Consider the following 12,798-nt stretch of genomic DNA (forward strand, 5'->3'; position numbering starts at 1 on the left):
GCAGAAGTCTCTAGACGGGTGCTACACTAGAATGTTGCGTGCAGTACTTAAACTCAGCGAGAGTGCACATGTTACCAACAAGAGCCTGTATGAGGGAATACCAAGGGTGAGCGAGAAAATTGCTGCCAGAAGAATGAGACTAGCAGGACACTGCCAAAGACATCAGGTATGAGTAGGGCCAAAAGTGTGATGTGACGTGACGGACAGACTGACGGAGCTGCGACCTGACAGTCGAAACAACATCTCCAGTCACACACACACACACACACACACACACACACACACACACACACACACACACACACACACACACACACACACACACACACACACACACGTGCATCACATGTCCACTGGGCACCAACTGCTGCTTGCTTTGTTCAAACATGACCAGGGGTCATCAATATGTCCGTATACGGACAAAACATGTCCGTGGCAGTGGCCTTGTCCGTGACACGTTTGAGATTTTCTGTTTTACACACCATTATAATGTTCTTGTTTTGATCATAAACGCAATTACTGAATGTAAGTCTCCAGGATTTCTTCAGAATATTATGTTTGACACTGATTTACTGTACATTATACTATAAGTTCACTACAGTACTAGTGGTTCTCAAACGTGTTATTTGCAAGACGCAGTAAAAATTGATCTAAATGGACCCGTACACTCTCAGAGTTACAGACCTGTTATGGATCTAAATGGACCCGTACACTCTCAGAGTTACAGACCTGTTATCGTCTTTATGTATTTCTGGTCATTCTCATGTTGTGTCCATCCATCCATCTTCAACCGCTTATCCGGAATCGGGTCGCGGGGGTAACAGTTCCAACTGAGACTTCCAGATTTCCTTATCCTGAGCAACTTCCTCCACTCCCTCAGGGAGTATACCGAGGCGTTCCCAAGCCAGTTTGGAGATATAATCCCTCCATCTGGTCTTAGGTCTGCCACGGGGTCTCCTCCCAGTGGGACGTGCATCGAGGACCTTCCTAAAGGCGCTCAGGGGGCATCCGTACGAGATGCACCAACCACCTAAGCTGACTCCTTTCCAAGTTAAGGAGCAGCGGTTCTACTCCAAGTCTCTCTCGGGTGACTGAATTTCTCACCCTATCTCTAAGGGAGATACCAGCCACCCTTCTGAGAAAACTCATTTCGGCTGCTTGTACCCGAGACCTTATACTTTGGGTCATGACCCACACTTCATGACCATAGGTGAGAGTGGGAACGAAGATTGCTCGGAAGACAGAGAGCTTTGCCTTACAGCTCAAAAAATTTGAATTTGGACAAAAATGTCAACCACAACCAACATGGTGATGAGTGATGACCCTGAACATGACAAGCAGAACAACTGCTTCCAACAACATATTAAACAAAACATAAAGAACAAGCACGTGATTCCAATGGGATGATTGTTACTATCAAAACCTCCACCGGCTGTCAGTCTGTCTGTCAGTCTGTCCGTCACGTCACGTCACACTTTTCCCCTACTCGAATCTCCGCCACCGTTGCCCCTATCCATGCCAAACTGCACACAATCACTCCTTGGCTGCCAAACCACAACCTCCAACCTTATTTCTCACATGGCCCTCTTTTAGTGCCACCATGAGGCCGATTCTTGCAAAACATTTTTTTTTTGGACACTGCTCCTACAGATTAAGTCCTAAAATCACGCAAAGCCATCAACATGGATCTGTCCCATTTAGCACCACCATCAGGCCGATTTTTTAAATAACATTTTTGGACACTGCTCCAACAGATTAGTACACAGCATGTCTATTTTGTATACATGTGACCTGGCGGTTTCTTATCTCCCGATTAGGGAGTCTTACTGGTCATTTCTTTGAACAAAGGGAGAAGCCTTTGTTGCTCTTGCAGCTGCCTTTTGTGTAAGAAGCACTTAGAGTCGGTAGAAAGAACCATCAACCCTTTGCCTTTGTCTGGTCAGAAATGTAGAAAATGTCACAACAACACAGTGCAAAAAGATGTTACAAACACACTGTCTGCTGTAAAGCATAATGGATGTGGTTGCAGTGAGTCTGTTTACAGCTGCTGCGTGCACATGTGTAAAGCACAATGGATGCGTTGCAGTGAGTCTGTTTACAGCTGCTGTGTGCACATGTGTAAAGCATAATGGATGTGGTTGCAGTGAGTCTGTTTACAGCTGCTGCGTGCACATGTGTAAAGCACAATGGATGCGTTGCAGTGAGTCTGTTTACAGCTGCTGTGTGCACATGTGTAAAGCACAATGGATAAGGTTGGTTAGTTACACAACATGTGCGCCGCTGCACACAAAGAAGTGTGAAAACGCAACACCAGCCTGCATCTTCTGTCTGGAAGGTCGATGATTCACGGGAAGCCGATTCTAGCGGAAAACATTGCATAGTATCACTTATGTCACCGTGATGGATTATAGCATCAACAAGGATAAATGTGTGCTTGATTTCACCCAACATACTAATGTTACATTATGTTTTTTTTACTCTGAAAAGAAAGGTCGGTGTAAGGGAATACATCCTTTTTTTTTTGCTGCTGTGTTTATCATGTGTTTACCATCTGAATCGTGGAGAAAGCTGTACATTCAGTGTACAGTATGGACATGTGGAGAAAGCTGTACATTCAGTGTACAGTATGGACATGTGGAGAAAGCTGTACATTCAGTGTACAGTATGGACATGTGGAGAAAGCTGTACATTCAGTGTACAGTGTACAGTATGGACATGTGGAGAAGGCTGTACATTCAGTGTACAGTATGGACATGTGGAGAAGGGGGGGGGGGAGCACATGCATGCTGCATGCAGCTTTAATGCCTTGACAATAAAAGGAGCTTATAGAAACAACAACAACATCCTCCCATCCTTTGTATGAAGCCACCGTGGCACATGCAGGCGCTTAGCATGTCGCTAGCATGTTCATTCAGCACTGCTTACCATGTCACTAGCATGTTCATTCAGCACTGCTTACCATGTCACTAGCATGTTCATTCAGCACTGCTTACCATGTCACTAGCATGTTCATTCTTACCATGTCACTAGCATGTCCATTCTTACCATGTCACTAGCATGTTCATTCTTACCATGTCACTAGCATGTCCATTCTTACCATGTCACTAGCATGTTCATTCTTACCATGTCACTAGCATGTCCATTCTTACCATGTCACTAGCATGTTCATTCTTACCATGTCACTAGCATGTTCATTCTTATCATGTCACTAGCATGTTCATTCTTATCATGTCACTAGCATGTCCATTCTTACCATGTCACTAGCATGTTCATTCTTACCATGTCACTAGCATGTTCATTCTTATCATGTCACTAGCATGTTCATTCAGCACTGCTTACCATGTCACTAGCATGTTCATTCTTACCATGTCACTAGCATGTTCATTCTTATCATGTCACTAGCATGTTCATTCTTACCATGTCACTAGCATGTCCATTCTTACCATGTCACTAGCATGTTCATTCTTACCATGTCACTAGCATGTTCATTCTTATCATGTCACTAGCATGTTCATTCTTACCATGTCACTAGCATGTTCATTCTTACCATGTCACTAGCATGTCCATTCTTACCATGTCACTAGCATGTCCATTCTTACCATGTCACTAGCATGTTCATTCTTACCATGTCACTAGCATGTTCATTCTTACCATGTCACTAGCATGTTCATTCTTACCATGTCACTTGCATGTTCATTCTTACCATGTCACTAGCATGTTCATTCTTACCATGTCACTAGCATGTTCATTCTTACCATGTCACTAGCATGTTCATTCTTACCATGTCACTAGCATGTTCATTCAGCACTGCCAGGCAGGTGCGACACCAAATTCTGGGCCCCGGGTAAGAAGGGTTCACTCACATTTTGTGTTTTAACTATTGAAAAATAGCAGATATACAAGCTCAGAAGCTTGTAGATCTGCTACTTTTGAAAAATCGTGAAAACTTATGTGCAGGTCTTTGAATATTTCAAATCCTATTTTTTAAAACCTATGTTCCTATTCTATGTCAGTGGTGCTCAAACCTTTTCATGTGAAGGACCCCCAAAATGATGTATTTGCCCACGGACCCCACCTCAAAATATTTAGTTCCAGGGACCCCTCAGAAGCTAAATTTTAGTTACAAATGTTCGCTTTAAAAACACATGTTCAAAGATTTGCACAGAAGATTTTCATGACTTTTCAAAAATAGCAGATCTACCAGCTCGCCATGCGGCACTAGTGAGCTTGTAGGCCTATATCTGCTATTTCTCAATAGCTAAAGTATAAAATAATTAGAGCCTCTCCACCTTGGGCCCTGGCAACTCAGTGGAATCTTTGACAAGGTTGTGGGGGTCCCTGCTTCATCTCTCTCTCAACTAAGGGGTCCTTGGTCTGAAAACGTTGGAGACCCCTGGTCTTTATGAATTGAGTACAAAAGGACCCAAATGTCCTTTCTTGGGTTGAAATCCTATTAGCAGACCTTATCTGAAGTTAACTGTAGTGTCTTGTGCTTTTCCGATGCAAACTGCTAATTAAGTATTCAATCAATACATCAATCAATCAATTAATCAATCAATCAATCAATCAATCAATCAATCAATCAATCAATCAATCAATCAATCAATCAATCACCTCAGACAAACAAAAGGGTTAAGGGGAAAACTGTTGTAACCAACCACATGATCAGTTCTATAACAATTACCTACAAACAAAACAAATGTATGCTCTTTGTGCAATGGCAACCACCAGCTGTACAGTATCAATACACTGCTGATGAACCCAAATAGAACAAACACATCTCTCCATGTAAAGCTACAGACCACTGATGTACCCTAATAGAACACATCTCTCCATGTAAAGCTACAGACCACTGATGTACCCTAATAGAACAAACACTTCTCTCCATGCAGAGCTACAGACCACTGATGTACCCTAATAGAACAAACACATCTCTCCATGTAAAGCTACAGACCACTGATGCACCCTAACAGAACACATCTCTCCATGTAGAGCTACAGACCACTGATGTACCCTAATAGAACACATCTCTCCATGTAAAGCTACAGACCACTGATGAACCCTAATAGAACAAACACATCTCTCCATGCAGAGCTACAGACCACTGATGCACCCTAATAGAACACATCTCTCCATGCAGAGCTACAGACCACTGATGCACCCTAATAGAACACATCTCTCCATGTAAAGCTACAGACCACTGATGTACCCTAATAGAACACATCTCTCCATGTAAAGCTACAGACCACTGATGTACCCTAATAGAACACATCTCTCCATGTAAAGCTACAGACCACTGATGAACCCTAATAGAACAAACACATCTCTCCATGCAGAGCTACAGACCACTGATGCACCCTAATAGAACACATCTCTCCATGCAGAGCTACAGACCACTGATGTACCCTAATAGAACAAACACATCTCTCCATGTAAAGCTACAGACCACTGATGTACCCTAATAGAACAAACACATCTCTCCATGTAAAGCTACAGACCACTGATGTACCCTAATAGAACACATCTCTCCATGTAAAGCTACAGACCACTGATGTACCCTAATAGAACAAACACATCTCTCCATGTAAAGCTACAGACCACTGATGTACCCTAATAGAACAAACACATCTCTCCATGTAAAGCTACAGACCACTGATGTACCCTAATAGAACAAACACATCTCTCCATGTAAAGCTACAGACCACTGATGTACCCTAATAGAACAAACACATCTCTCCATGTAAAGCTACAGACCACTGATGAACCCTAATAGAACAAACACATCTCTCCATGTAAAGCTACAGACCACTGATGTACCCTAATAGAACAAACACATCTCTCCATGTAAAGCTACAGACCACTGATGTACCCTAATAGAACAAACACATCCCTCCATGTAAAGCTACAGACCACTGATGTACCCTAATAGAACACATCTCTCCATGTAAAGCTACAGACCACTGATGTACCCTAATAGAACAAACACATCCCTCCATGTAAAGCTACAGACCACTGATGTACCCTAATAGAACACATCTCTCCATGCAGAGCTACAGACCACTGATGCACCCTAATAGAACAAACACATCTCTCAATGTAAAGCTACCGACCACTGATGAACCCTAATAGAAAAACACATCTCTCCATGTAAAGCTACAGACCACTGATGTACCCTAATAGAACAAACACATCTCTCCATGTAAAGCTACCGACCACTGATGCACCCTAATAGAACAAACACATCTCTCCATGTAAAGCTACAGACCACTGATGTACCCTAATAGAACAAACACATCTCTCCATGTAAAGCTACAGACCACTGATGTACCCTAATAGAACAAACACATCTCTCCATGTAAAGCTACAGACCACTGATGTACCCTTATAGAACAAACACATCTCTCCATGTAAAGCTACAGACCACTGATGTACCCTAATAGAACAAACACATCTCTCCATGTAAAGCTACAGACCACTGATGTACCCTAATAGAACAAACACATCTCTCCATGTAAAGCTACAGACCACTGATGTACCCTAATAGAACAAACACATCTCTCCATGTAAAGCTACAGACCACTGATGTACCCTAACAGAACACATCTCTCCATGTAGAGCTACAGACCACTGATGTACCCTAATAGAACACATCTCTCCATGTAAAGCTACAGACCACTGATGAACCCTAATAGAACAAACACATCTCTCCATGCAGAGCTACAGACCACTGATGCACCCTAATAGAACACATCACTCCATGCAGAGCTACAGACCACTGATGCACCCTAATAGAACACATCTCTCCATGTAAAGCTACAGACCACTGATGTACCCTAATAGAACACATCTCTCCATGTAAAGCTACAGACCACTGATGTACCCTAATAGAACACATCTCTCCATGTAAAGCTACAGACCACTGATGAACCCTAATAGAACAAACACATCTCTCCATGCAGAGCTACAGACCACTGATGCACCCTAATAGAACACATCTCTCCATGCAGAGCTACAGACCACTGATGTACCCTAATAGAACAAACACATCTCTCCATGTAAAGCTACAGACCACTGATGTACCCTAATAGAACAAACACATCTCTCCATGTAAAGCTACAGACCACTGATGTACCCTAATAGAACACATCTCTCCATGTAAAGCTACAGACCACTGATGTACCCTAATAGAACAAACACATCTCTCCATGTAAAGCTACAGACCACTGATGTACCCTAATAGAACAAACACATCTCTCCATGTAAAGCTACAGACCACTGATGTACCCTAATAGAACAAACACATCTCTCCATGTAAAGCTACAGACCACTGATGTACCCTAATAGAACAAACACATCTCTCCATGTAAAGCTACAGACCACTGATGAACCCTAATAGAACAAACACATCTCTCCATGTAAAGCTACAGACCACTGATGTACCCTAATAGAACAAACACATCTCTCCATGTAAAGCTACAGACCACTGATGTACCCTAATAGAACAAACACATCCCTCCATGTAAAGCTACAGACCACTGATGTACCCTAATAGAACACATCTCTCCATGTAAAGCTACAGACCACTGATGTACCCTAATAGAACAAACACATCCCTCCATGTAAAGCTACAGACCACTGATGTACCCTAATAGAACACATCTCTCCATGCAGAGCTACAGACCACTGATGCACCCTAATAGAACAAACACATCTCTCAATGTAAAGCTACCGACCACTGATGAACCCTAATAGAAAAACACATCTCTCCATGTAAAGCTACAGACCACTGATGTACCCTAATAGAACAAACACATCTCTCCATGTAAAGCTACCGACCACTGATGCACCCTAATAGAACAAACACATCTCTCCATGTAAAGCTACAGACCACTGATGTACCCTAATAGAACAAACACATCTCTCCATGTAAAGCTACAGACCACTGATGTACCCTAATAGAACAAACACATCTCTCCATGTAAAGCTACAGACCACTGATGTACCCTTATAGAACAAACACATCTCTCCATGTAAAGCTACAGACCACTGATGTACCCTAATAGAACAAACACATCTCTCCATGTAAAGCTACAGACCACTGATGTACCCTAATAGAACAAACACATCTCTCCATGTAAAGCTACAGACCACTGATGTACCCTAATAGAACAAACACATCTCTCCATGTAAAGCTACAGACCACTGATGTACCCTAATAGAACAAACACATCTCTCCATGTAAAGCTACAGACCACTGATGTACCCTAATAGAACAAACACATCTCTCCATGTAAAGCTACAGACCACTGATGAACCCTAATAGAACAAACACATCTCTCCATGTAAAGCTACAGACCACTGATGTACCCTAATAGAACAAACACATCTCTCCAGTAAAAGCTACAGACCACTGATGTACCCTAATAGAACAAACACATCTCTCCATGTAAAGCTACAGACCACTGATGAACCCTAATAGAACAAACACATCTCTCCAGTAAAAGCTACAGACCGCCGCCTGCCATGCCTTCTCTCCTCTCAGCCAACCTGCCATTTCCATAAATTATGGAGGAAGGAAGGCTATATTTGGAGTCAGGCTGGAAGATGGGAGGAAAATGTGGAGAGTCTTTGTTCAAGAGGCGAGGGGGGGGGGGGGTCATTCAGGTCCGCTTTAATTTAATGCTTCTGGCAGCGCTGATGATGAAACGACTGCTTGCTTATTATTGACGAAATAAATCATCATATTGTTGCTTAACGGGACGCACATGACTGGCGGAGCGTAGCCTACATAAAGCTCCTTCTCCATGGCGGTTGTTGGACTCCCATCTCTCTCATGTTCACCCAAATGCGCGCATGGAACGGCTGTGATCAATTAACAACAGTATCATGAGTAGCAGCTCAATTAAGCTAACCCTAGTCACTGATCAGAGACATGGTCCGACTACAACACAGTAAAACAAATCGTCAGTTAAGCGGAGCCCAAATCCCATTTGTAGCCTACACCGAGTTATCACTGTTTTAAGTGATCCTATTTTTTATAGGCCTATATATATATTTGTAACCGTGAGAGGGCATAGATGTAAAGGTATTTGGTGCCCTCTTAACTCAAACAGATACAGTAACAGCGTGGTTGTGACAGACCCTGACACCTCACAAACAGGGAGCCAATCTATTATACCTACTATTAGGTCTATGTGTGCATATGAATCTCACCCTCTTCCCCCTCAGCCAAAAGCCCAATACAGAACAAGCAATGTATGCCATTGCAATGCAAATAATATAATATAGCCTGTACTATACTGGCCCTTTGCAGCGAGGCTGCTGTGGGCTGGTCTCGGTCAACATGCAACTCAAAACGCAACGAGCCAAACCATTATGGTACCTCAGCTCTGCGCGTAAACAATACATTCTCCAGACATCATGGGCTCTGATGCAGCAGAGCTGCTGTTATTAACGTAAACAATACATTCTCCAGACATCATGGGCTCTGATGCAGCAGAGCTGCTGTTATTAACGCACACAGCTTGGTGCGCGTGTTGGCAGGAGCTCGTTTGAAAAGCACCATTATAATCATAGCCTACATAAACGCCAGCACTGACGTGTTTCGTGCTGTAATTTATTCATCTCACGACTCATGCATTATGGATGACTGTTCCTGCTTGCATGGGGATCGCTTTCACCACGGCAGCAACACAGCCCTGTACAGGAGTAGGCTAGCCCATGTGTGTGTGTGGGATGGGAGAGAGAGAGAGAGAGAGAGAGAGAGAGAGAGAGAGAGACGGTCCCGGAGCGCACTAACGAACACGCGCTCCACCTGAGTGCATTGATGAAGATGATGCTCCAACAACAACAATACAAATGGACCTGACTTTACCACTGTACTCTTTCCCCTCCAACCAAGTCTACTCCAAATCCGATCTACAAGCGCACAATAGGGCAGGCAATGCAATTCAAAGCATGTTTGAGCTTGTTTTATAAATCTGCTATTTTCATCGAACGTTCTCTCTTCCCCAGAATAGATAGAGAATGCTGCGGAGGCACTCAAGAGCTTTGGTTTGCTGTTCAGTTACAAAAGAATAACGATGAAAAGAAAGAAAGAAAGAAAGAAAGAAAGAAAGAAAGAAAGAAAGAAAGAAAGCAAGCAACAGCCCGCCTCACATCTTCCCCGACAGCTTTCTTTTCAGCAGCTTTCAAAAGCAGTGTTGTTGTTCTCGTTCAGTGGTGTCAGTTCAGTAAAAGCTAAGGTATGGCAACATGCCATACCTTAGCAACAGGCATGGTGAATTTATTTCAATAAGTAACATGTATTTGTTTCCCCCGTAGCCAAGGTATGGCAGCTGCAATACCCAACTGACGCCTCTGTTCTGGTATATTATTACCTCCACTATGAAGCTCCTCTCCTCGCCGCACACGGAGGCCCAGAACAGCATGTGGAAGTAGCAGGTCTTCCACAGGAAGCCCTGCAGCGACGCTCCTCCTCCGCTGCTCCACCTCCACCTCCTCCTCCTCCTCAGTCCTCCACCTCCTCCTCCTCCAGCCATGGCTTCTCTCTCCTCCTCCAAGTCCCGTCAGGTGATGGTTCACCTCCCTGCCCGGGGCTGCTGCTGTCGCTGTCCAGCTCTCTGGTGCTGAAATGCCGCTGTCGCTGTCCAGCTCTCCTGGTGCTGAAAGCAACCTCTGTCGCTGTCCAGCTCTCCTGGTGCTGAAAGCAGCCGCTGTCGCTGTCCAGCTCTCCTGGTGTTGAAAGCAGCCGCTGTCGCTGTCCAGCTCTCCTGGTGCTGAAAGCAGCCTCTGTCGCTGTCCAGCTCTCCTGGTGCTGAAAGCAGCGGTTCAGTTCATCCTCCTCCGGTGAGTGTGTTGTGGTGCTACAGCAGCAGCATCCAGCGCTCTGCTATCCTCTATCAGACCTGCTCTCCTCTCCTCTGCTCTCCTCTCCTCTCCTCTGCTCTCCTCTCCTCTGCTTTGTGTCTGACTGTGTTTCCAATGCAGAGCGTCTCTCTCTCTCTCTCTCTCTCTCTCTCTCTCTCTCTCTCTCTCTCTCTCCTCTCTCTTTCTCTCTCTCCGCTACGCTTTGACGAGTCCGTCCTCCTCTCCTCCTCCCCATTGCGCAGACTCCGTTAGAGGCTAGAGAGAGAGAGAGAGAGAGAGAGAGAGAGAGAGAGAGAGAGAGAGAGAGAGAGAGAGAAGGGAACAGCTGGGGATGCCTGGCTGCATGGCTTGCTTGGAAAACGCACGCGCGTCGCGCACAGGACGCCAGTTGATTGGTCGAGAGAGAGAGAGAGAGAGAGAGAGAGAGAGAGAGAGAGAGAGAGAGAGGGGGGGGGGGGGGTAGTGGTGGAAAAAGTACTTCACATTTCTTCCTTAAAGGGATATTTCACATAAAAAAAAAACGTTTGGTCATTTTATCGTCTAATCAGGCTTTTATGAACAACCTGAACAGTTTTTAATTTGCTTGATTCAATATTTAATAATAATAATTATTATTAAAAATAAATTAAAAATCACACCCAATGTGAAGTGAGCGGTGGTCGTGCTTGCATAACGTCTTCCATTGGTAATTGGTGATGTAATACAGGCTACACACACGCACATTGCTATGGCAAAACGCTGAGGAAAACACATTGCCATGGCAAGGAAAAAGACTAGGATATAAGTCTAGGATGTAATTGGTGATGTAATATGGCTATACACACACACACACACACACACACACACACACACACACACACACACACACACACACATTGCTATGGCAAAACGTTGAGAAAAATAAATGTAGTGGAGTAAAAGTACAATATTTGGATCTGAGATGTAGTGGAGTAGAAGTAAAAGTATTGGAAATTGGATGTGCTCAAGTAAAATACAAATACCTCAACATTGTACTTAACTCATCCACTGCATATGACGAGTTTGACGAGCTATAGTTATGGGTCCACTCTGCTTATGACGAGTATGACGAGTTATCAATTAGCTTTAATAACTATAAAACAAAAAAGTATGATCGCCGATTCACCGTCCATAGCGCTCTATGGACCGGCCCTATTCACAAAAAACGGATCCAGATCTTCCAGACCGGAAATGGGGGGGCGGGACAACGACGCCTGTATCCTGTCTGCCGAAATCCCATCCGGTTTAATGTTACACAACACCAGCGTGGCGCTCCGTCGGTTTCGCTTTGGGAAATGGCAGGCTGTTTACCGTCGTAGCTTACCGTGACTGGATCGTATTGTGAATGGAATCGGTGAACCATCGCGCAATGGATTCGCGCGCGCGCCCACGTTAAAGGTAGGCAAAATCCTGGCGGTGTGGACCATTAGAAGGGTCTTAAAAATAGCGGTGGGTGAGTTTTTAAGTAAAGGAGGACGTCACCACTTTTCAACCTATCTTCATATAATAGGTCCTCACTCATGTTCATAATAAAATAGCACAATTCTTTTCTACTCAGTCTGGGTCTCTTAGGAGAGCTGTGGGCGGGTCAAATCCTTCCACCAGTGAGACCCAGAATGAGTAGAAAAAATAATTGTGCTATTTTATTATGAACATTTGTGAGGACCTATTATATGAAGACAGGTTGAAATGTGGTGAACTCCTCCTTTAAGAAAATGTATTTAGTTACTTTACACCGCTGGGTATGGGGGACTGTGAGAGACAGAGTTTACAGGTTACAGTTTAGGCATTTAGCAGACGCTTTTAATCCAAAGCGACTTACAATAAGCAGATAGTACATCACTATAATAAACAAGATAACATGTCAGAACATCAACAACAATATAACAAATGCATCGATCTAAAACAATA

At 43.8% G+C, this 12,798-nt stretch overlaps 1 protein-coding gene across 1 annotated transcript in view; it reads right to left on the reverse strand.

The window, feature by feature from the left end:
- LOC308286491 (matrix metalloproteinase-24-like) overlaps nt 1-10,529 on the reverse strand; it is a gene marked incomplete at its 3' end in the record, with an annotated part of 133,698 nt that extends 123,169 nt beyond the window's left edge. The window contains 1 exon segment of the mRNA XM_080727530.1: nt 10,380-10,529. Coding sequence (XP_080583656.1) covers nt 10,380-10,430 — 51 coding nt within the window. The 5' untranslated portion in view covers nt 10,431-10,529.
- Between the last annotated feature and the right edge of the window lie 2,269 nt (nt 10,530-12,798).

Source organism: Nannobrachium achirus (genome assembly GCF_963921795.1).
Source record: "Nannobrachium achirus genome assembly, chromosome: 6".
NCBI classification, from domain to species: Eukaryota; Metazoa; Chordata; class Actinopteri; order Myctophiformes; family Myctophidae; genus Nannobrachium; species Nannobrachium achirus.